We start from the raw sequence: 24,959 nt of genomic DNA, 5'->3' as shown, positions 1-24,959 counted from the left end.
TTACTCAATAGATTATTTTAGGATGAATAAATTTTATTTTAGGATTAAAAAAAAATACTCACATACAGAGATTGACTCCCAAGTCACTATATACCATAGACACTGTTTTATTAATGCAAAGAAAATCCCAATGTAAGATATTCGTTTTCAGTAAGACGTGAAAGCGTGGTTATGCTGCTCTTCATCTCTGTTGTCAACTTGGCTCATCCCGTATATCAGCTTCCTGTGGGCTGATGGCAGTCGGTATGCGAGCTCTGTAATCCTCCTCTAAGACAAGAGGAAAGGCAGGAGCCGCTGAGATTGCTGTTTAGTGAACCCTGACATCCCAAACTACTGCTTGCTTGGCGAGGCATGGAGTAGTGAGGACGATCAGCAAGTCTGAGGCTGGGCCAGCCCTGCGCGAATCCAGCTCCACCGCTCACCAGCAGCTGCCCAACCTTGTCAAGCAACGCAACCTCCCTAGGACTGGGTTTCTCCATCTGTAAAGCCAGGGTAGACACATAGTTACTATATACTGAATACTGTAGCATAAGGCTCATTTAATCTTTTCACAACAGCCCTATTAAGCTTGTATGATTACCATTTCCATTTTACCAACAAAGAAACTAAAGCTCAGAGAAGTGAGGTAACTAGCCCAAGGTCACACAGCCAACATGTTGCAGACCTCCAGATTCTGTGATCATAATTGGAGTACAATGCTGGTTCCAGTACCTATGCCATAGAGCAGATGTGAAGATTAAATGAGAACACCTCCAGATGGTGCTAAGCACAGTGCCTGGAGCATGGCAATGACTGTGTTCAGGAATTAGCACTTCTGATTTCCCTAATCCAGCAGAGAGTTTGTGTGCTAGCTGAGTCTGGTCCCTTCTCCTGCTGGCAGTCTGGGTATTGTTTTAGGCCGCAGGAGGACAGGCATCCTGCCCTCTGCTAATTTTCTCAGCTCTGGGGCAAGTCCTCCCACCTACCCCCAAGAGACAGGGTCTCTCTTCAGGCGGAAAGTAACTGTTCCGGCTTGTTGCTCCGAGGTGTCAGTGGTGACAGCCCCTTTTCTTTCTGAGGGACCCAGCAGGTCACTGTCTGGCATCCCACCAGGCCACCACCCCCTGCCAGGCCTGGAGTCCCCTGGCCGTCAGCTCGCTTCTGTCTGACCTGTCAGTGGGCTCTTTGAAATGGAGTTTGATGAGGGAGCTGGGGGCAGAGCAGACCAGGCTGCGAGAGGCCAGAAACAGCGGGCAGAGGGCGAGCATGGGGGAGAGCAGCGGCTGAGATCAGAGGCCTCTGCTCTCTGTTGCTACTGGTTTCTGTAACAGGAAATGGGGGAGACAGCAGCAGCCAGGATAGAAATCCCCTAGGTACAAAAAACATGGCCCTGGGCTAACAAGGGTGAGACTGCGCCCGAGAGGCCTGTCCGGGACTGTCCAAGGTGGGAGAATTCTGACCGAAGGAGATCATCCTTCCTAGCGTCTCTGTCTGGGTTGAGGAGAGGCAGCAGAGGGAGGGAGATGGTGAGAGAGAGACTGAGAGAAAGAACAACTAGAGAAGGAAGATGTTTTCTGAAGCCTCAGAATTTCCTCTGCCCAGTCCTACAACATCCACAAGGTACCTTTATGTGGCTGTGATTACTCGCAGCCTCCCGTGAAGAATTGAGGGTAGAAGCCAGGAATGTCAGCTTTGGAGGTGGACAGCCTGGGGGTGAATCACTCCTCCATCATTTACTAGCTGTGTGATTGTGGGCAAGGGCCTTAACCTCTCTGAGCCTCAATTTCCTCATCTGAAAAATGGAGATCATAGAAGCCCCCTCAAACAGTTTTTGTGAGTGTCACTGGATGATGGCTGGATAAGAATGGAAGGTTCAGGCTGCAAAAGCCCAGAGGAACTTCAGGGGCTGGCAGAGGGACAGCCCTGTGGTGATCCACCGTAGCCAGAAGTGTAAGCTGGGTGAGGTTAGGCGCTGAGACAGAAGGCTGATTAAAGCATTCCGCATGCCAGTTTCCCAAAAAATAAATCACTCTCCAATATGTATTTAAATTGTCCCTCTTCTGTTTGCCTTAGTCCTGGCTTAGATAACAGAGCTTGGTGCAGGCACTAACACGTCCTGTTGGCGGGCACAATGGGCTCCTGCGTGTTGAACACTCAGTGTTTAACGGTAACAGACCTGACATGGCAGCTTCATGTAGGATTGGCTTCGAGTGCAGCAAACTGGGTTCAAAACCCAGCCCCACTATGTAGAAGCTGCATGGTCTTAGGTGAGTTTTTTAATCTTTCTCTAAGTCTCCAATTCCTCATCTATAGACAACGGTGCTAAGGATGCCTTGAATTCTGGTGGTGACCTTATAAAGGGACACATATAAATCACTTAGTCCAGTGCCTGGCACCTGGTGAGTGTTTCATAAGTGTCAACCATTAGTTCTTATTAGACTCGATTGCTATTAATGCTTCATCATCCTAGTGACCCCCAGGATGCCATCACCTAGCATGGGGTTCCTATGTTGAAATGCATAGGCTTTGGGAGGCACTGGGAGCCCAGGGACGGGGACTCTGAGCTGACGTGCTAGTAGTGGTGATGTGGTTTGTGTTGGGCCTGATCACCCGAAAGCCTGCATTTTATGAGGTCGGTCAAGCATGGGGCTGCCACTTGTGACTATTGAGTAGAAGAAGGTTTGGCTGGTCCTTCCTGTGCTTCCCGACCTGCTTTGCACTAGATTATTGCAGGGAGATGCTCTGAGCCAAAAGGGGTCCATGGTCAGGAAATGCTGCATGCTCCATTGCAACATTAAAGATTCATAATGCACATTCACACATCAAAGGCTCGGAAAAGTCCTGCTTTAGTGAGCAAAAGAATCATCTAGGAATCATCTTTAAAACGCAGTTTCCCAGTCCCCACTCTCAGGAATTCAGCAGGTCTGGGTGACAGCAGGAATCAGCATTTTAACATCCCTGAGGTGATTCCAGGCCAGGCAGTCAGGGAGCACACCTTGACCACAGCGGTTTCATGCCTGACTTCTGGAAGTATGGTGCTCGGAACAGCAGGGTCCCCATCATCCGGGAGCTTGTAAGAAATGCAGGACCACGCTAGGACCACAGAATTAGAATCTACATTTGAACAAGGTCCCTGGGTGATTCCAATGCTGGTTAGCATTTGAGAAGCATTGATTTAAAAGGTTTATGTTGATAGTGTTTGTTTTATTTTTTGTTCATTCGTTTGGTTTTTGGTGAAGAACCATTCGAAAAAAAAAACCGGACACACACTGCAAGCTCGTTGTCATAAAATTTCTACCATCCTTCACCCCCACCCCCAGCCACATGGGGTCGACTAGATGTCCCAGTAGCTTCAAGGAAAAGCTAGAGTCATGTTAAAGAGGGGTGTTTCCTGGATTATATCCCGGCCCTCAATAACATGCCTGGGGTTTCCTAAGCAGCCTTTGCCTTCTTTTCCACATCCATCCTGAAGAGTAGGAAAGCCAGCAAAGCAGCTCTCTGTGGGCTCCACTCTGCCAGATCTCTATGGGACATGACTGATCTTCCATTGCTAAGTTGTGAGAAAAGCCGAAGGTGCACTGGGGCAAGGATCTTCTGCCTTGGAACTCAGAGACTGACAAAAAGAGTTGGCAAGAAGCAAGAGGAAAACTTCCAACAGGGCTTCCAGAAGGAGTGCAAATACAGTTTTACTTCTTGCAATATTTAAGAATGGTGGTTGCTCCCGGGGCGGTGGGGGGGGGGGGGGGGCGGTAGGGGGTAGGGGGTGAGGAGGGCGCCTGCAGAGCGACGGTCCATCAGGCAGCCAGGGTATTAATGGCAGGTGAAACCTTCCAAATGAGCACCCTGTCAGCCAATCTATTGCTTTAAAAGGTTGGCAATGCAGGAGACCCACCAGAGGCAATGAAGAACTAATCTCATATTGCCAGGTTAAATCAAGTCAGCCGTGCTGGTTCCTTTCACTTCTTGGTTACATCAAGCCAGAATGCTTTCAATTATCCCTCACTTCCAACTTGTCAGCAGGCACTGGGTAAAATGCAAATGGAATAATGCCCTTCCCTGGTGGAGAGCAGGAAATATCATTAAGAGTAGCCTCCACTTATTGAGGTCTTCCTCTGTATTAAGAGCAGTACCTTCATCATCTCACTTCATATGCACCATCTTATAGCATCTCCATGCTCTTTGGTGAAGCGGGTGCTATGAAGTCCATTCTACAGCTCAGAAAACTGAGTCACAGGAGGTCAGTCACTTGCCAAAGTTATATAGCTAATGAACAATAGAACAGATTTTAAAACCACACCATTCTGACTCTAAAGCCTGTATTCTTTTGCTATTTGTCTAATTGGGCCAAGATCCCAGTGCCATGCTGCGATTGGGTCCCTGAGCTTTGAAGTGCCTTCCTTGAAATTTTCTAAGTCTTCTTCTAGTGGTGGGAACTGGCCAGGGTCAGCAGTTCTGTCTGGGAGGAGCATCCTAGCCCGGGCTAGGACACATGGGAGTCCTGGTCACTGCTTCTCCTCTTCAGGGCGCTCTCTGACTCTCGACCATCCCCCACCCCCACTCCTGTGCATGTTGAGTCAACTGAATGCTGAGATGTTTGGGGATTTGCATCTATGAAATGGGGGTCCAATGCCCAATCCCAATTCCAGAGGGCAGATTGACAAGTAGATTGCTCCCGCTGGCTGGAGGGATATTTCTGTTGCGAGATCATATGAGATCAGGCTGCCAGAATGGTGCTGAGATGCTGATTTGGGGTGACTCAAACTGTTTATATAGACAGGGGCCCACACACACACATCAGGCATGGTCCTACAAGAGCTCACCTTAAAACAAACTAACTCCCAAGGCAAAACAGATCCTATGGTTGCCATCTTTCTTGTTACTCAAGAATTCCTTTATGCCTCTGGCTGAAATTCAGGAGCCTTTGGCCTTTGCCAGCCCATAGAGTGAAGAGCACTCTCCGCTCCCCACTCCAGCTTTATTTCCATCGCAAAGAGAAAGGTTTCTTCCCTCTTGCCCAAACCTTTTGCCTCCTCCCTTTTCTCCACTGCTTCATTAATTTTCCACCTCCTCATCATTCACTGATCTCAGAAACAGCCCTGGGATGCGTTGGCTTCACCACCTGGGTTCTCTGTATTTTTCTTGGGGGAAATGAGAACTTGGCAAGCACCTCCCTCTGTGTGCTAAACAAACCTGTAGGATGCCAAGAAAACTCAAAAAGGAGCAAAGAACTAGAAGTGATTCACAGGCACTTAGTAGGTTACTAAGTGCTCTCAACTGTTCTAAGCACCTTCCATGATTATCTTAGTTAATCCTTCCACTGCTCCTGTGAGGTATCGCCATCATCATGCCCACTTCGTAAATGAGGACCGCAGAGCACAGAGAGGTTAATATCTTGCTTGAAGTCAGTCTGTTAGCAAGTCCATGAGATACATAATCTTAAATGTACACCTTGATGAATGTTTATATATACATTCACCTGTGTAGCCAGGTGAATAAGATGAAGATCTAGAACATTGGCAGCACCCAGAAAGTTCCCCCGTGTTCTTTCCCAGACAGAACCTCTCCATAAAAGTAACCACAACTTCGGGGCTGGCCCCGTGGCCGAGTGGTTGGGTTCGCGCGCTCCGCTGCAGGCGGCCCGGTGTTTCGTTGGTTCGGGTCCTGCGCGCGGACATGGCACTGCTCATCGGACCACGCTGGGGCGGCGTCCCGCGTGCCACAGCTGGAAGGACCCAGAACGAATTATACAACTATGTACCGGGGGGCTTTGGGGAGAAAAAGGAGAAAAATAAAATCTTTAAAAAAAAAAAAAAGTAACCACAACTTCTAACTTTCTACCATAATTAACTAGCTTTGCCTGTCTTTGAAGATCCTATAAATGAAACAGTATGTACTCTTCAAAGCCCACATTTCAATCCGTCCACTCTGTGGCCCCCTGGCCCCGTGAGTGGGCAAGGTAGTTTGGTGGTTGGTGGCGCCTCCCCTCAAACCATGATCTGGAAAGAGGGGCTCATTTTTAAAATCTGAGCTGCTAACCAGTTCCCACCCAGGTGCTGTGTGCAGACATTAGCAGAGCCATCCGTGGCACCTGAAGTGAATTGTTGGAGTCGATTTGTGCCACCTTGTCACAAAACGAAACCGAGAAAAGTAAATGTAGATGTTTCTCTGAAGCCTCTAATACCCAAGAAAGCTGGAGAGTTCACGCAGATTGTAGACGGAGTCACTTGCACACCAAGCTACAGGGAACAAAAGGCACCAGAAATTGAACAAAACGCTTCCATCCAGATTCTCCATAAGCTGCCCCGTTTACGAAGATCAAAGAGGAAAACAAATGAAATAAACATCCTCTCTCCCAGGGCCCTTCCTTCCCTGGAAGAGGGATGCAAGGACTCAGGCTGCCTTCCCCAGACAGCAAAGATGTTTCAGCCAACTCTGAAATATCCAGATGTTTACTGGGGCTTCTCTGCAGCCTCTCCATTATGGATGTCCTCCTCCCCGCTGAGTGTAGCTTTACTAGTAAGTGTTCAATTAAGGCTTTGAGGTTAAATCTCTTGACTATTTAGGGTGCTTTTTATAAAGTCTAGCAGAGCAAACTAGGCAGGGGCTGGAAACAGCTGACACCAACCTGTAGCCAGCCCAGAAGGTAAGTGCCACCACGTGACAAAGATAAACAGCTGAATGGGGTTTGAATCTCTCTGGTAAACAGCATGGTCCTCAGCAGCTACACTGCAGGGGATGAACTCCCAGGTGTCTTGTTTCTCATGTTGATTCCTTTTCAGATGCTCATTTCAACCAGACAAATTCTTGCCCGGCTGTAAGAGTAGATAGGCTTCAGAAGTGATTAAAGCTCACGGCTGCCCACACTTTCCCCGGGTGATGGGTGTCCCCTGACTCCCTTTGCCATAAAATGTCTCCTCCTTCTGATAATGAAGAAGACAAAGGGTGATCTCATTGGTTGCCTTTTCCTACTTTTTATCCGAAGCTTCTCCTTGGCCGCTTGGATAACTGACTCAGCTCTCTGAGCTTCAGTTTCCAACTCTACTGCCACCCTTCCAAGGGGTGACATGGTGATAAAGGGGTAATACAGAGTTTACTGTGTACTTGCTGCACCAGGCACCATTCCAAGTACTGCACATGTAATACCTGCTTCCGTCCTCCCAACAGCACTTTCTAACATCCCCATCATCATCTTCATTTTGCACATGAGGAAACTGAGGCACAGAGCGGTTAATTGGACAAGGTCAGCAGATCGGTAGTAGCTGATCTGAGATTCAAACCCAGACACCCTGATCCAGGGCCTGCAGCTTAAGCGTTACGTTATTCTGCCATGTAGGGTTGCCATGAGCATCTAAATGAAGAATATATGTAAATCTCATTCAATCTATATCATTTATCATTACTGTCAATTATTATGAACTGAACACTTTGGAAACAACAGCATTCTTGCCAAGATTCAACCTACCCAAAGGACATACCAGGGAATGACTCTAGTAAGGGGATATTGATTTCATTTATTTTCACGTCCACTTTTTATAAACTGAAAAAGTTGAAAACTTCAAAGAATTTGTGATTGTAGTAATACCTACAGTTCATTGAACACACTATATGCTGGATTGATATTATATATATCAATTCATTTATTCCCTATCACATAATCCTATGATAGATGCACTATTATAACTCAGTTTTAAAGGCAAAGAAATTGAGGTTCAGCAAGGGCGATTATCTTTCTAAGCTCACACAGCCAGGAACTAGAGAAGATGGTCTTCAAACCCAAGTCCATCTGATTCCACAGGCCAGGCTCTAACCTCTGATGCTGTGTAGACTTTTTGGCTTTTTAGCCTGGGAATTCTAATCCAAAGGATTCAATTTAGCGTTAACCTGATTTTTGCTTCACATTGCCAGAACTGGCAGATTCCCTCTGATTTTCTTTATCAAAAGCAATAAAAAGAATGCCTCACATATTGTTCCCAGAAAGTTTCTCCACATCCATATTTCTCTGAAATGGTCATTACAATTAGCGAACAATGTATGCATGTGGAATACAGCCAGAGCTGTGACTCAGCATGCCTTCTGATAGCAAGCACCTTCTGAAAGCATAACCATGAATAATTCTCCGTGGCCACATCTCACGGAGTGAAGTCAACAAGGGCGTATTAAGCAGATGCCCGACACCACCGTGGGCCAATCGGGAAGGCCTGGGTCACTTTCCCATTATCGCTGAGTCAGAATTGAGCCCTTTTCAAGAACTCTGCAAACCTCTCTCACCACCCTCACCAGGAAAAAGCCAACCAGACAAACAGATAAGTGGGGAGATAAATAAATAAAGAAATCATGCAATGTCATAGGAAGGCCGTGCCGTTCTCGCGCCCCTACTGGATGAAGATGCCGGCAGCCTCTCAGGTCCTGAACCGGCGATTCAGAACAGTTTGATTGCCTGCTTGATTGTTTGCGAGATAAACGCAAGATTGTCAGTGACAGGGTAATTTACTGAAGATTGCCATGTCAGACTCCATGCGAGGGGCTTGCTGGCATAAAGATGCGATTCTCATGACTGACAGGCCACTGGGAGACGGGAATGCCAATTTAAAGTTCATGGTGTCGTCTGAAAGCGTTCAGCGGCAGCGGCCCACGAGCAAACGACACGATGAGGTCATTGCAGGCGTAACAAATGCTCTCACCTAATAATGCAGAGAACCCCAGATGCGCAATCTCTGGAGCAGGTGAATGTAAATGTGGAGGAGGAAATCATTTCTATCTCTTTTTTTTAGTATCTGCCATCTGCTATAGCTGATGTGTTTATAGGACAGCTCCTGCCAGACAGGCCCTTGAATTAAAAGCCTGCGATCAACAAAACAGTGGGGAAATTTGAGGTCCACCTTTGTGAAGCAGTTGCAATCCCAGAAGGAGTGGCAGACTAGAGGGTGCTGGGGGAGGAAAATGTTCAGCACTTAATAGGAAATCTGTCTTAAGCTGTTATTGGAGCCCGATGAGGTCCTCAAGCTGGTTAGATGGAGTGGGTGGTAAATGGGTTGGGGGTGGGAGGGGGCACATTCCCAGCTTCAGGAGGGAAAGGCCACTGGAGATGGATGGAACTCCTAATGGGAAGAGGCCAGTGGCCTTAAAGAAATCTGCAGTGCTAATAACAGTGGGTTTCTTCTCACCTGAGAAGTTTCTGCAGCTGTGGAAGGAAGCAGCGCCAGCATATCTCTGCGGGATATTTTTAAATTCAAAGCAGGCATTCTCTCGTAGCTTCCTTCTGATTAGTGAAGGCAGTCCGTGGAAGGGGATGTTAAAGGCACAGCACTAGGCGTTTTTTTCTTTTCTTTTCCTTATTCTGCCAAGGACCGTGGGATCCACTGGACAATCTGAAGGTGGATCCGGGACGGTGCCTCAGCATCGTCCTGCTGCCGAGATGTGATTCTCCAGTGCTGTGTCTTGGGTCCGAGGTTTGCCGGGCTCTGGGGAGTACCTGATGCAGGCAGCACGTCGCGCTGAGGTGTTTGGGACCTTGACTTTGAAAGTCTCTGAATTTAAAGTGCGCGCTGCGTGCCTGCTCACCCTCCTTTATCTGCATCTCGAGGAAATTTTGTAAATCTAAGTGTGTTACGAGGCACATGAGTAACACTTGCCCATGTAGAAAATGAGAGGCTCGTTTCAGTAATTTAAAGTCAAGCAAAACAGGCACCCTCCTAATCTGTTTGTTTGCTAAAAAGAAAGTAATGCATTAAAATAATTGTACATTAATTGCTAAATTACAGTGGAACTTTGGTGAAATTACATATTTCAATTTCATTAGCAGAACTAAATGAAAAGGGTAATGCCAAAAAATTACATTGTAGTAAATTTAAAGCACACAGCCAGGCCTCTGATTCAGCATTCCAGTACAAGTGTTTGTCAAGTCACAGCCCGGGGTTTGAGTACGTGTTTCTATGATGTTAATTATGGCCCCAAAATGCCTTGCTATCAAATCCACAAGAGGCAAGCAAGTTATTCTCCAAGTTTCTCCACTGTGTGTTCCATCAATTCCCAGCAGAGTGAGTAAGGGTTGACCAACTAATCCATTCTAAGAGGAAATTCCAAGGAGCAAACACTGCCCTAAACATTCCCATCCTCAGCCCTGACAGACACGTGAGGCATGGAACACAGTTGTGTATTCATTCAACAAACATTTGTTGAGTGCCCTATTCCATGGTAGGCACTAAGAAAAGCATGAATATAGAAATGAATAAGACACTGTTCTTCTCTTCAAAGTACTTATTTTCTAAGCAAGAAGGCAAGCATACAGAGTTAATTAATTCTAGTACAAGGAAGTTGGCATTCACAATGGTTTTTAAAATTTCCTGTGCATTAGAATTGCCTGAGAATCCACGACCTGCTCTGGAGGCTCTCCCTGGGTAGGTCTGGGGTAGGCCCTTGATTCTCCCCACAGGATTTTGATGCAGAACCATTCTCTGAGAACCTCTGATTCGGAGACAGACAGAACAGGAATACTTAACCTAGCCAGGAGCATCATCAAGAAGGGTTCCTGGAGGAGGAGGCCATACCTAGTCTGAGTCTAAAAGGATGAGTCATGTATCTCTCCCCCATCAGCTCCTTAAGGACAGACACCATCATTCTTTGTTCCCCATTTATTTCCAGAATGTGGATGGCACTCAGATACTTGTCGAATGGTAGCTGAATGAATAGGAGTCAGCCCAGGATGGGATGGAGGGGCGGGAACCTGGGCAAGTTGATCAGGACATTTGACATCCTGCGGGCACGTGGGAAGGTAACACCAGAAGCAATTGAATGCACTGATGGCTTAATTTCTGCATGCTCAAGCCAAAGTCATTTCTCCACATTTCCTGGAAAATGTAAAACTCACCACACCTCATTCTCCAACTGGTCAGCAGTACCCTCCCTGGCTCCGAGGGAGCGAGGAGAGAATGCTTTTCTCCTTTAAAGCGAGATGTAAGGAATCCCGTGCATTGTGTTTACTGGTGCACACATTAGCACAGGCCCCCGAGAACTGCTATAGGTAATTTTTTGTGCTGTGTTGTTTAAAAGCAAAGTGTTTGTTTTTATTTCCGACCACTCAAGTAATACTTACTCACAATAGAAAAAGTAGAAACTCCAGAAAAGTATAACAAAGGAAAGGAAGAGAAACACACTAATCTACTACCTGGGGATAACCATTTGTCAACATTTTCAATGATTTCCTTTCAGTCTTTTATTTTCTATGCGTATATATATTGGAATTATACTAAGCTTGTTGTGTGAAACCTGCCAATTCAGGCCCTTGAGGAGGGTTGATGCTGCTCATGACAAAGGTGTTAGCATCTCTAAGCAGCTTTGTGCCATGAAATCCGCTGACCTGGCTCTGCCTCTGCCCTTCCAGATGGCCTGGTGGATTGCCTGGACCCTGACTGCTGCTTGCAGTCAGCCTGTCAGAACAGCCTGCTCTGCCGGGGGTCCCGGGACCCCCTGGACATCATTCAGCAGGGCCAGACAGACTCGCCCGCAGTGAAGTCCTTCTACGACCGCATCAAGCTCTTGGCAGGCAAAGACAGCACCCACATCATTCCTGGAGACAACCCCTTCAACAGCAGGTGGGTGCTCTCTGTCCATGCAAACTACTGAGGTCACTGCTTCCCTTCCTGTCGGAGCAGGAGGAAGCGCTCCTGGTTTTTCTGTCATCCCAGTTGGCCTGGAAACTACCCCATGGTGGCAGCTCCCTGCTCTGGTTCACCAAGGCCCTTTCCTTTCTGTGGATCCAGTTCCAGAGGCAGAGTCCCAGTCTCCATGCGGGATTTGTCCACATTCATCCCAGAACCTGCTGGAGACACCTGTTGATTGCCTGATTTTTAGATCATTTTTATGATCTATTATTTTATGACATTACTGTTATTATTTTGAATCTTGCTTTATAATACCTCTGATAGTGGTTTTTGTTTCATCATCACTGAAATATTTCATTCAATAGAGTATATTTGAAAGTGATTATTAACTTGATAACATAACTTATCATTTGTGGCATTTTAGAGTCAAGGTGATGCCAGTTGCTAGAATTTATTGAACACTTATGATGAGCTGGGGACTTTATGTAGATTATCTCCAATCCTCACAGCAACCCCATCAATTGCATCTGCTAATTGCCTGCTTTGTGCAAGGCATTGTGCCAGTGCATGTCACCTCTCATTCCAAAACGGTGGGAGTTTCTCTCGAATGTCCTTTTGCTCTCAGTTGCTGATCTGAGGCTTGTGAATATTCTAGAGGCAAATTCTAGATTTATTTTGTAGTCAGCTCGGCCCCTCCATTCTGCCCAGAACAAGTTAGAACTGTCCCCCTGGAGAAGAGAGCAAGGGGAAGAGTTGCCTTTGAGACACCCCCAGGCCCTCTCTCTTCCAGGCACAGTTTCAGATTCTGAGGGTGAGGGGAAGGATAGGAGAGGCAGGGGGTCTTCTCGTGAGCTGCCTGCATATCAGCAATCTCACTCTTGGTCAGTCTGGGTCCAGGTGTGGATGGTGTCTGCAGATGTGAGGATGGCAGGCATCATCTTCTTGGGGGTGCTCCCACCCTATCTCTGTGCTCCTTCCCAGGGGAAAATAAGAATCACTGGTTGGGTCCTTTTCAAGAAAACTCTAGGAACTAGGAATTTGAGCAGATGGTCCTGGTGCCCTTTTCCCTCCCACAGCCCTCACCACGCCATCTTTCTCTTAGTCCTCTTTATCCTCACTTAGTTCTGGGCAGGCCCAGAAGCAACTCAAGAAGTGTGCTGCGTCAGCAGGCTTCCATCCAGCAAAGGAAATACCAGATTTCACTTCTTACAGGAGCCCCTGACTTTATAAGTGATTCTTTTGGTGCCACCTCATTAGACTTTGGGGAGGAGACATCGTCAGGTCACAACTCACTCTACTCCCCCCGGGGAGAGCCTAGCAAAGGCGGGATGGGGAGGCGGTGGGTAATGGTACAGCCAGTTGATTCTACAGCCCCTTAGAACTCTCTGGGAAGTTGTGCAGCCCCAATTCATGGCAGCTCTTGAATACGAGGTTCTTAACAAGGTTACCTTGGGCCAGCAGCTTTAGCCTTTCTCTGCTTTCATTTTACTAAAAATAAAATAGAAAAGAAAAAAAGCCTCTCAACCCTCTTCTTCTATTTCAGCCCTGACACTCCCTAGCTGCGTCACATTAGGCAAGCTATTGAACTTGGTAAAATGGGTAAAAATTTTACATTTAAAAGTTTAAAATTGGTAAAATTAGAATACCATGTGTAGAATATACTACACACAGTAATATTATTATTTTAATACAAGAACCCTGCCAAAAAATAATAGAAACCACATATCTCTGACCAGAAAACTACTTCCTCTGCTTGTTAAATCCTAGTCCTGAGACACAGATTCTGTAGGTATGTTCCCTTTTAATTATAAACATAATTCTTATTGCCAGTGTCGACGCAAGTAATAATCGTTCTATAGTAGAGAGCTTTATTCGAGCCAAGCTGAGGACTACAGCCCGGGAGTGCAAAGGGCTCTGAAGAATAAGTTGTTCTCAGCACAGTTATGTACCATCTCAGAACAAAGAGCACACATCAAGCATGACAGGGGTACATTCTTTCAAGATTTCAAGGAGATATTTTGTTATGGCTTGGGGTGTACACAGTGGGTAAACGTGACCCTGGCGTCATGGGAAGGGAAACATCTTTCAAAGGAGTACTGTTTTTGGCATCACAGGGAGGGAGGCATTCATCCTTCTCTTCAAAGAATGCATTCTTTGCTTTAGGGGTAGTGAGGTAACGCAGAGCTACAATGTATGCTTGTCAGGCAGGAAGTCAGACTGCTCTGGTTAAAATAAAATTCAGGCCAAATCAGGTTTAAACCAGGATAGCTTCTTCATACACCTAAGTATTTTAAATTTTTCTTACATCACCAGAGACTCGTGACTGACTGGCCCTCGCGCTAGACCGTAAGCATTTTGCTGTGGTTTGCATAGTTTGCTTAACCTGTAAATGCATCTTTCAAAAGCCTGTGCTCTGTATTAATCGGCTTCCTATTAACATTTCATTATTTCTACCCTAAATCCAGTAATTTCCTGATATTCTCCTTTTCATACTCTTTCTTCATCTGTCCCTTAAAATTCAGTCTTATCCTCCTCACCAACAGTTCCCATTTCCAGAAGGTTTCTTGTGCTAGAGCCAAGATGTGGGAAGGCAGGCAGGGACTCCAGAATATGTGGTGGACTTGCCCAGCTCCAGAGATCTGGGCAAAAGAAAGAACCTTGCTTTCGAGAAAGCTTCTCTGAAGCTTTGACGGCAGCAATAAATAGCACCACCCAATTGAGCCCACACTCCAGCAGGTCGGCATGGATACATAATTCAGAAACAGCAAAATGTTACTCCAAGACATAGGTTGAAGTTCATCAAGCATGTGAATTTCAGTGCATTATCGTCTGACAAATAATGAAGGACAAAGCTGGGAGTGAAAAAGAACTAAATTCAAGACTTCTAAGAAGGCGTTTCCCCTAGATAATGGCATACAAAAATAACTAAAATGCCTTGACTCCACCACTATAATTTATAGAGCAGATCTCACTATCTAGATAATGTGATAATTGTTACACATCAATAATCATAAATAGAAATGAACTGATAGCATGTCTTAGCTGAATCTTTTCTGCGAATTGACTGCCTAGAAATGATAGGCAGCCAGCAGCAATGAAGAATTAGAAAAACAGAGGGCAGAAATCATAGACAACCCAGCTCCTTTTATTCCTGTGGAGCTCTGCAAAGTCTTATGCTATAGGAATGATTAAAAAAAACTAACAGTTGTATATAAAAGGAGGGGGGAAACCCACTGTGAGGTGTAATCCCCATTTTGTTTTCTCATCACAAGCACTTCGTAGTTTGTGGTCATCAGCATACATCATTGATTTTAAAATAGTGTCTGGGAAGACCTGAAAGAAATCTTAGTCTGAGCTAAGATAAGGAAACAGAATTGAACAAAAGAATTATTTTCATAAATGAGTTTTCTGCTTTCGAAAGACTCTGGCATTGTGGTTGGAACCAGCTAAAAATGCGATTTGTTTGTTAGGCAGCCAGTAGCAGACAATTAGACCTGTCAGTGGAGCAGTCTAAACCCTCCTGAGACCATCACGGGGTTAGAGTTGAACAGCTGGGGGTATTGCTAATAAAAAGAGAGGTGCTTGGAGAAGGCATCCCTCCAGTTCTCGGGTCACCCGGGATTGCAGAAGTAAGTGCGTTCCAAAGATCGAGCAGCCTTGGACAAGATTCTGGCAAAGAACAGGTCAGCTTGATTCCCTAGTCCAGAAATTGGGAGTGTGTCCAGGAACCTGGAAGCCTGAGAACCTTCACCAAATTGCCTGGTGGCTTGGAGGCCAACAATACAGCAGCGGGCCTGTCTGATAGGCTGGGGGCTCGGTGCAAAAATGGAACTTCTCATGAGACCATTTCTCCATGAAGTCAAGAGAATTCAGGAGAGAGGAGGCGTATGCATTCTCTCTCCATGGATTTTGAGTAGAATATTGTGGCATCTCTATTGCTTTATGAGATTTCCCAGAAGTGGTTGGTTGACTACTAGCATCTTGGGGAAATTTCTAGTTAGTGTAATCAATAGAGAGGGGAGCTTTCTCTGACAGTGGGAAAAAGCTGAGTGGGATTCCAAACCCCTCCCCTGTCCCCTGTCAAGATAGCAGGAATTTGATATAAGAGAAATATATAGTTACATGGAATCCAGAATCCAAGAGAGTTCTACCAGAAAAAAAATCTCCAAAATATTCTTTTTCTCAGGCTGCCATGGATTGTGAGAAATTTTTCTCTTAAAGGGCAGCAAAAAAACAATGCAACTATGTGTCCCAGCCTCATAAAAAACCTCAGTGTGCTCCCCTCCGCTCCCTCTGACATCCCAGCCTGGAGGAGAAGAGTAACATTGCCTTCCTCCAAAGCCAAAATAGGAAATGAGCAGCCAGATAGGGAAGCTCTCACCCAAGTGTAATACTCTCTGTGCCAGGCTAAGGCACAAACATGAGTGATGAGGGGCAGCCCAAAGCTCGGGACAAGCAAAAGTCAAGCAATGTCAAGAAACAGAGTGAGCCCTAGGGCAGAGGGAATGTGCACAGCGGACTCCATTGCCCAGCGAATGACAGGAGATGCTGCCCATGGATTTCACCCCACCGTGTCACCAATTCTGCTCCTCAGGGAAAGCAAGCATTGAGACCTCCCTTTTGCCTACACCTCTCTGAGAGGTATGATCATGTGAAGCCAGAAGTGAATGTTGAAGTCTTCTCCTTGCCTAAGGGACCAGCTGAGGAGGTGGGTGGGGGCCGGGGGGCGCAGTGGCAATAGGAAAGGGGACTCAACAACCCCCCTTGTCTCCTTGTTCTCCCATGAGTGGCTCAAAGACTTGTTTCTTTTCCTCTAGCTTGGTTTCTCTCATCCGAGGCCAAGTAGTAACTACAGATGGGACTCCCCTGGTTGGTGTGAACGTGTCTTTTGTCAAGTACCCAAAATACGGCTACACCATCACCCGCCAAGATGGCACGTAAGTTGCTTTGTGGGGCTTTACCTACTCAGGACCGAGGGTGCAGGCAAAGAGACAGATGGTGCTATTGGCTTACAACCACGTGGCTCCCCTTGTGGACTGGAATGCCCACTAGGCCAGACCTCTACTGAGGATCCCCCCAGAGATATTTATTGATTTTTGGTATGGTATCAAAACTGAAAAATAAATGGAACGGCCAACCTATCCAGGGCTGCCGATAGCCATCCTCCTCCTTTTTCCATGTCAGGTATATGCTTTTCTGTGTGTGTGTGTGTGTGTGTGTGTGTGTGTGTGTTGGGGGTGGGGCTGGGGGAGGTGGATTCTAGAAAGAGGGAGGGAAAGGTGCTCTTGGAAACTATTTTAAATCAAAGGCAGCGCAGGGTGAAAAGGATCCGCATGACATAGTGTCCTGTGGTGAACCCCTTCTGCTTTCATCTGTGGCTTTAGGAGTTGTGTCATTTTCGCTCCTGTTTTGAGGGGGTGGGATGTAATCAGAGAAGTCTAATTAAATACATTTAGCTGTCACCCTGCTGTGTAAAGGAGGCAACCTCTCCCTATTCTTCTGATTGGAAACATGCGCCCATGCAGCCCCCACCAAGATGAAAGCTCTGTCATTTCCTTAATCCATTGGGCATGGAGTTAAAATTTTTTTAAAAAAATAGATAAGAAGAAAAGAAATCTATGGGAAGAGGAAAACACTCACCCATCCTGGGCTGAAAAAAACCCACAAACTATTGCATTCTATTCCAAACGAAAGAGGAGACTAAATCTGCTGTAAATCTTATGCAACAGTTTTTCTATAAAACTGGACTTTGGAAAACCATGGACCTATCATGTGGGTAAGAACTGTGATTCTTGCCCTTCTCTGGTGAAGAGTCCGGCCTTGTTTTTGAATGTCCTAAGGCAGCCTTGCAGGTGGTTTCATAAATTACAAGCCCGCGGTAGCCCTGTCCTCAGTCCCACCGCTGAAATCCAAAGGAGACATCTGATAGTTCACATGAAATTCTCAATATTCACTAAGTCTCTGAAATCTCACTCATACATTTGTGTAGCCAAATCTAATTATTTTAAAGCACTGGGGCTGCGAATGTGTACCACACAGGCTTTGGCCCTTATTCATTCTTAGAAGCCAGTGTTCTGGCCCTATGAAGTCCTGTGACAACGCAAGAGGACATTTCTGAGTGCTTGGCCTGCTGTCTGTCCCCACCTTATGCTGTGCCATCCCTCTCAGCTGCTTCCTGACTAATTATGGCCCAAATCCGCTTCCCAGATCATCTACCCAACCTCCTGGATCAGTGATTCTTCAGCTTATTCAGGTTGCAAAGCCATGGAAGTAACAGGATGTGTTGGGGAGTGGTCTGAGGAATCCCACAATCTGTCGTATAGTGGTGTGTGCCACAGACATTAATGATTTGATTCTGCCACACCAACTAGGGATGATTTCACGTTAAAACATTTGACTGTCTCCTGCATCCTATACAAAACCATCCCCAGTAGCACGCGTGCCCAAAAATAAATCTATAAACAAATTAATGCAAGAAATATACTGTTGTACTGTGCATACTCTGATATTCACCTTAATATTCAAGTGCTCAGTGTTCATTCATTTTAGGTTTATTAAAAAACACCAAGTGTCTCCAAAACCAGGTGAAGCCAATAGGTCCGTATTTTTTCACTGAGTTGTTACTATGATCTGGGAACTCTTGCCAGCTGCTGGGGATTCTGAAGTGGGCATGCACAGTTGAGTTCTGTGGAGGCGTAAAGCTTACAATTGAAAGACTTCTCTCCACTAACCTCATTCTTTTCTGTTAATTGAGAAAGAAATACTATATTTTACTTTACTGCTAATACACCTCCGTGCAGCTCTTGAGGAACAAACAGGAATATAGTTTAAGAATAACTGTCAAAAATGTCAGAAACAGGGCTAAATGGGCTAAGGTGGTCAAAAGGTATAAACTTTCAGTTATAAATAAATAAGTCATGGGAATGTCACGTACTGCATGGTGACTATAGGTAATAATACGGTATTGCATATTGAAAAGTTGCCAAGAGAGTAGATCTTAAAAGTTCTCATCACAAGAAAAAAAATGTGTAATCATGTGTGGTGGTCAATGTTAACCGACTAGACTTATTGTGGTGATCATTTCACAGTATACACGAGTGTTGAATCATCGTGTCGTACACCTGAGACTAATATAATGTTATATGTCAGTTCTATCTCAAAAAAAAAAGTTAAAGTTCTGTGAAACCAAAACAAAAATCAGAGACAGCACAGGTTGATGAGAAGAAAGCTTTAATAAGCCCCTCCCTATGTTCTAGCATTGTATCGTTATAACTCCTCTATTTATTGGACACTTCTACTAGCCTCACACGACACTAAGTGTTTTACACCAGGGGTAGGGAAACGTCTTCTGTAAAGGGCCAGATAATAAATATTTTAGGCTTTGCACGCCATATGATTTCCGTTACAACTGCTCAGCTCTGCCATGACAGCACAAAAACAGCCGGAGAGGATAAGTACACGAATGGGCATGGCTGTGTTCCAGTAAAACACGTGGTGGGTGGATTGAGCTCATGGGCCTGGTTTGCTGACTCCTGCTGTATGCTCATCATGGTGTTTCATTCTCTCAGTCCCACAGTGAAGTCAGTATAATTATTCCCATTTCACAGATGAAGAAACTGGGGGTTCAGAGAGAGTTAATAACTTGCCCACAGTCACACAACTAGTAAGTGGTAGAGATTGGCTTCCAACCCAGCCCATCTGCCTCCAAAGCCCACCTTCCCCTGCATGCTCTGCCCCTCCCACCACCCTCAGGTGCGGAGGTCAGAACACTGCCCTATGTGAAGGTGAGTTCACCCCTCTCAGTGAGCCCGCTTACCCCCTCTCCAGGTTTGACCTGATCGCCAACGGAGGCGCCTCCTTGACCCTGCACTTTGAGCGAGCCCCATTCATGAGCCAGGAGCGCACCGTGTGGCTGCCGTGGAATAGCTTTTATGCCATGGACACCCTGGTGATGAAGACGGAGGAGAACTCCATCCCCAGCTGTGACCTCAGTGGCTTTGTCCGGCCAGACCCAATCATCATCTCCTCCCCTCTGTCCACCTTCTTCAGTGCTGCCCCTGCACAGAATCCCATCGTGCCTGAGACCCAGGTAGGAAGGGGAGGTACCAGGTAGGACTCTTAATATTCCCTGACCAAAACTGGCTGGCCGACTTCCTCCCACACGTGTCTCTCCTTGGGTGGGCCAGAAACTAATAGTAAGGTGGAGGGACAAAAAGTAGGAGCACAATAGAATTCATAGTCACTGAAGAGAAAACTGAATCTCCTCTGGACATTCCAGGTGTTTCCCAAAAGTCGTTCAAGACTTTGGCAGTCAGTGGAGCTTTTAATAAAATGAAAACAATATACATATGTGCAACCCACCTGCAAATTGCTTTTTATTCCTGTTAGTCACAGATACATGCTAAGAGGCGTTTTAATGATCTACATCGGTGTTACGACAGAGGGCATATTACATTATTGCCTCCCTGTTGCTTTATACCAATTGTCAGTGGAAGTTGCAGGTTCATATAATTACAGCCTCTCGTGGCCTCCTTGCATGCAGCTGGCAATAAAGCCTGCTGTTCTTATTTACATCTTTTGCCAACAGTGCGGTTTTTAAAAAGAAACACAACAGTGACCAAGAATAATTATTAATCCAAAAATCATAACTTCAGCCCCTTCACTCCATGGTGTGGGATCAAGTTTTAGTGATGGTGGTGGTTGTTTTCCTCGACCCTGGGAAGTGCTTCTTGGACCCCACATAAGGTACGATGCTTCTGTGAGGGTGGCAGCAGACAGGCAGTCTGAGGTGGCCAGCAGCCCACCTGCTGGGGTGCATGTGATGCAGTGTGTCTGCCACGTGTTTCCTTTCTAGGTTCTTCATGAAGAAATTGAGCTCCCCGGGTCCAACGTGAAGCTTCGCTACTTGAGCTCCCGGACGGCAGGCTACAAGTCACTGCTGAAGATCACCATGACCCAGTCCACAGTGCCCCTGAACCTCATCAAGGTCCATCTGATGGTAGCTGTAGAGGGGCACCTCTTCCAGAAGTCATTCCAGGCCTCTCCCAACCTCGCCTACACCTTCATCTGGGACAAGACAGATGCATACGGCCAAAGGGTGTATGGACTCTCTGATGCTGTTGGTATGTTTCGGTTTCAACCCCTTACTTATTCTTGGATTTAGTCATGCATTAATTCAACCAATATTAATTGACTTCCTAGTATGTGCCAAGCACCGTTCTAATAGATGGTGTCTAATAGAACAGTGGTCTTACTGATAGAGAAGAGCCCTCTTCCGTGGACCTTCTGTTCTAGTTGGGGATTGAGAAAACAAACACAGACTGGACAAGAAAATGTCAAGCAGTGGCAAGTGCTAGTAAGAATATAAAAATAAGAGATATAGGGAAGACGGACAACTGCAAGTAGGCATTCAGGGAAGGTTCCTCAGCGGGTGACATTTAAGCAGAGACATGAATGACAAGAAGGAACCATGAGAAAATTGGGAAAAGAGCATTCTTTTCCTGGCAGAGAAAGAAGAGTGAGGTATGTTTGAAGGACAAAGGCCAGTGTGGCTGGAATGTAGTGGACAAGGAGAGTATTTGAGAGGGGGGAGGAAGGTGGGCAGGGGTTAGATCATGTTCGTTTCCATGTTGCAAACAGCACAGAATGCACCACGAGAATCAGGAAATCGAGGTAGAGGCCATCTGGAAGCCACATGCTCTGTTTCAGGCTTTGCCTTTGAGGGAATCACATGATTCTCCACTTCTGAAAGACACTGTATGAGAAGAGTCCTATCCTTCTCAGTCTTTGAAGGGTTGTGAGCTGTGGATTAATATCAACCAACCCAGTTTATTTTCCTACTTGTAGAAAGCCGTCTGGAATTAATTAAAATCCAGAATCCTGTATTTTCACCACCAATAGGCTTGTGATTTTCAATAATTGTAATAAGTTACTAAAATAAGAAACCAGCAAACTCAGAAATCTTCACTATGATTGGCAGCCAATATTTATCAGACACTCCCTTTGTGCAGAGCGTTGTGCTAAATCCTTTGTCTTGGGTAACCTCTCAATAACTTATCAAGTAGGCGCTCTCATAATCCCCATTGTGCCGATGAGACAGGAGAGAGAGGGCAACTAAGTTGCCCAAAGTCATGCACCTAGCAGGTTACACAAGCCCAGGATATAGCCTAGTGGTCTGCGTCATCAGCGAGTGGAGTTACTAACTTAATAAAGATAAGTTACTGGAGTAACTAGTGCATTTAATATAAACGTGGCTAGTCAAAAAAATGTTAGGCTTTTGCCAATATCAAAATGATAACCAACATCAAAAAGTAGACTGAATATTATAATGCACCCCCACGTACTCCAGCTTCTGCCATTATCGACTCATGATGAACTTGGTTTTTCCATACCCTCATCCACGCCCCTGCTTCCTATATTTTTCTGAAGCAAGTCCCAAACATCACATCATTTCATCCATAATATTTCAGAATGTATCTCTAAAAAGCACTTTAAAAGCATAACAACAATATCATTATCACAACAAAAAACAATTTCTTAATCTCATCAAATAGCCCATCATTGTTCAATATTTTGATTGTATTATGAATATCATAAATAGTAGTACTTTATCTGTTTGAATCAGAATCCAAATAAGATCTATCTTTTGTAATTGGTTGATTCCTCTTACCTTTTCTTAATATATGGTTTTTTCCCCTTCTATCTCTAGCTTTTTTTTTTTAAGTTTTATTATTTATTTGTTAAAGAGACTGTGTTGTTTGCCTGTAGAAATTCCCCATAGTCTGGTTTGTTTCCTGGTGGCACACCTGGGCTTGTTGAACATAGTCCTCTGTTCTGTATCTCCTGTAGAGTGATAGTTGGATCTGAGGTTGTCTCTGATTCAGGTTTGATTTTTTTTAATGTATAGAGACTTTTTTTATTGAGGTATAATTGACATACAACATTATATTAGTTTAGGTTCACAACATAATGATTCCATATTTGATTCCATATATTCCTGTGAAATGATCACCACAATAAATCTAGTTAACATCCATCCCCTTACATAGTTACAAAATTTTTTCTTGTGGTAAGAATGTTTAAGATCTACTCTCTTAGCAACTTTCAAATATGCAATAGAGTATTATTAACTATAGTTGCCATGCTGTACATTATATCCCCATGATTTATTTATTTTATAACTGGAAGTTTGTACTTTTGACTCCCTTCACCCGTTTTTGTCCACCACCCACCCCTGTCTCTGGCAGCCACCAATCTGTTCTTTTTATCTATGAGCTTTTTTTTTAGACTCTACATATAAGTGAGATCATACAATATTTCTCTGACTTAGTTCACTTAGCATAACGCATTGAGGTCTATCCATTTTGTCACAAATGGCAAGATTTCCTTCTTTTTATGGCTGAATAATATTCCACTGTGGTATGTATATGTGTATATACATAGAACAACTTATCTTTCATCTGTTGATGGACACTTAGGTTGTTTCAATATCTTGGCAGTTGTAAATAATGCTGCAATGAATATGGGGGTGCATATATCATTTTGAGTTAATGTTTTCTTTTTCTTCAGATAGATATTCAGAAGTGGAATAGCTAGATCATATGGTAGTTCTATTTTTAATTTTTTGAGGAACCTCCATAGTGTTTTCCATAGTTACTGCACCAATTTCCCACCAACAGTGCACGAGAGTTCCCTTTTCTCCACGTCTTCACCAACACCTGTTATTTCTTATCCTTTTGATAATAGCCATTCTAACAGGTCTAAGGAGACATCTCATTGTGGGTTTTTTTTTAAAGATTGGCACCTGAGCTAACAACTGTTGCCAATCTTCTTTTCTTTTTTCTGCTTTTTCTCCCCAAATCCCCCCAGTACCTAGTTGTATATTTTAGTTGTGGGTCCTTCTAGTTGTGGCATGTGGGATGCCACCTCAGCATGGCTTGATGAGTGGTGCCATGTCCGCGTCCAGGATCTAAACCAGTGAAACCCTGGACCGACGCAACACAGCACGCGAACTTAACCACTCGGCCACGGGGCTGGCCCCTCATTGTGGTTTTGATTTGCATTTCCCTGATGATTAGTGATATAGAGCATCTTTTCATGTGCCTGTGGACCTTCTGTATGTTTTCTTTGGAAAAATGTCTATTTAGATCCTCTGCCCATTTTTAATTGAATTGTTTGTTTGCTCTCAAGTTGTTTGAGTTCTTTATGTATTTTGAATATGAATGCCTTATCAGATATATGACTTGCAAATATTTTCTTCCATTTAGTAGGTTGCCTTTTCATTTTGTTGATAGTTTTCTTTGCTGTGCAGAAGCTTTTTCATTTGATGTGGTCCCATTTGATGATTTTTGGTTTTGTTGCCTTTATTTTTGACATCAAATCCAAAAAATCATCACCAAGACCAATGTCAAGGAGCTTACCACCTTTTTCTCCTAGGAGTTTTATGGTTTCAAGTCTTATGTTCAAGTCTTTAATCCATTGTGAGTTAATTTTTGCGTATGGTGCAAGATAGTGGTCCAGTTTCATTCTTTTGGATATGGCTGTCCAGTTTTCTCACTACCATTTATTGAAGAAACTTTCCTTTCCTCATCGTTTACTCTTGACTCCTTTGTCATAAATTAATGGACCATATATGTGTGAGTTTATTTCTGGGCTCTCTATTCTATTCCATTGATCTACGTGTCTGTTTTTGTGCAATACCATATTGTTTTGATTACTATAGCTTTGTAATATAGTTTGAAATCAGGGAGCATCATGCCTCCAGCTTTGTTCTTCTTTCTCAAGATTGCTTTGGCTATTTTGGGTCTTTTGTAGTTCCATACAAATTTTAGGACTGTTTGTTCTGTTTCTGTGAAAAATGCCATTGGAATTTTGATAAGAATTGCATTGAATCTGTAGATTGCTTTGGCTAGTATGGACATTTTAACAATGTTAATTCTTCCAATACTTAAGCATGGAATATCTTTCCATTTATTTGTGTCTTCTCCAATTTCTTTCATCAGTGTCTTATAGTTTTCAGTGTACAGATCTTTCACCTTCTTGATTAAATTTATTCCTAGGTATGTGATTCTTTTATTTATTTTAAGCAGGACAACTTGGTAGGTGGGCTCTCTTCTTCCCTCAGGAGTTACCTGATGTCAGCCTGTCTCTCCTTTGGCGATTTCAGCAGCTACTGATGCTCATTGCCTAGATCCATTAGGTCATTAGAGGTTGCAAAATGATATTTTAATTCTATCATTGCTTATTCCTTTATTAGCTAGCATACTTTTACATAGAGATACTTTCTCATTAACTACTTGGTTATTTGAGGTACCGTTCAAACAAGAAAGGATAAATGCTTAATTCTTTCCCTTTATTTACTAGTTTTAATATATTAAGTTG

The 24,959-nt window shown here is 44.5% G+C and overlaps 1 protein-coding gene across 12 annotated transcripts in view; it reads left to right on the top strand.

Moving 5' to 3' along the window:
* Positions 1–24,959, top strand: part of TENM2 (teneurin transmembrane protein 2) — a 1,160,613-nt gene that overhangs the window by 1,071,320 nt on the left and 64,334 nt on the right. For all 12 annotated transcript variants that reach the window (XM_070517111.1, XM_044777697.2, XM_070517110.1 and 9 more), the window contains 4 exons: positions 11,360–11,570; positions 16,397–16,516; positions 19,407–19,668; positions 20,434–20,701. In XM_070517111.1, coding sequence (XP_070373212.1) covers positions 11,360–11,570; positions 16,397–16,516; positions 19,407–19,668; positions 20,434–20,701 — 861 coding nt within the window. The remainder of the gene's footprint in view (positions 1–11,359; positions 11,571–16,396; positions 16,517–19,406; positions 19,669–20,433; positions 20,702–24,959) is intronic.

This window comes from Equus asinus, chromosome 9 (genome assembly GCF_041296235.1).
Source record: "Equus asinus isolate D_3611 breed Donkey chromosome 9, EquAss-T2T_v2, whole genome shotgun sequence".
Classification (NCBI taxonomy): Eukaryota; Metazoa; Chordata; class Mammalia; order Perissodactyla; family Equidae; genus Equus; species Equus asinus.
The sequence above is the reverse complement of the archived record's forward strand: the minus strand, read 5'-3'. Positions and strand labels throughout refer to the sequence as shown.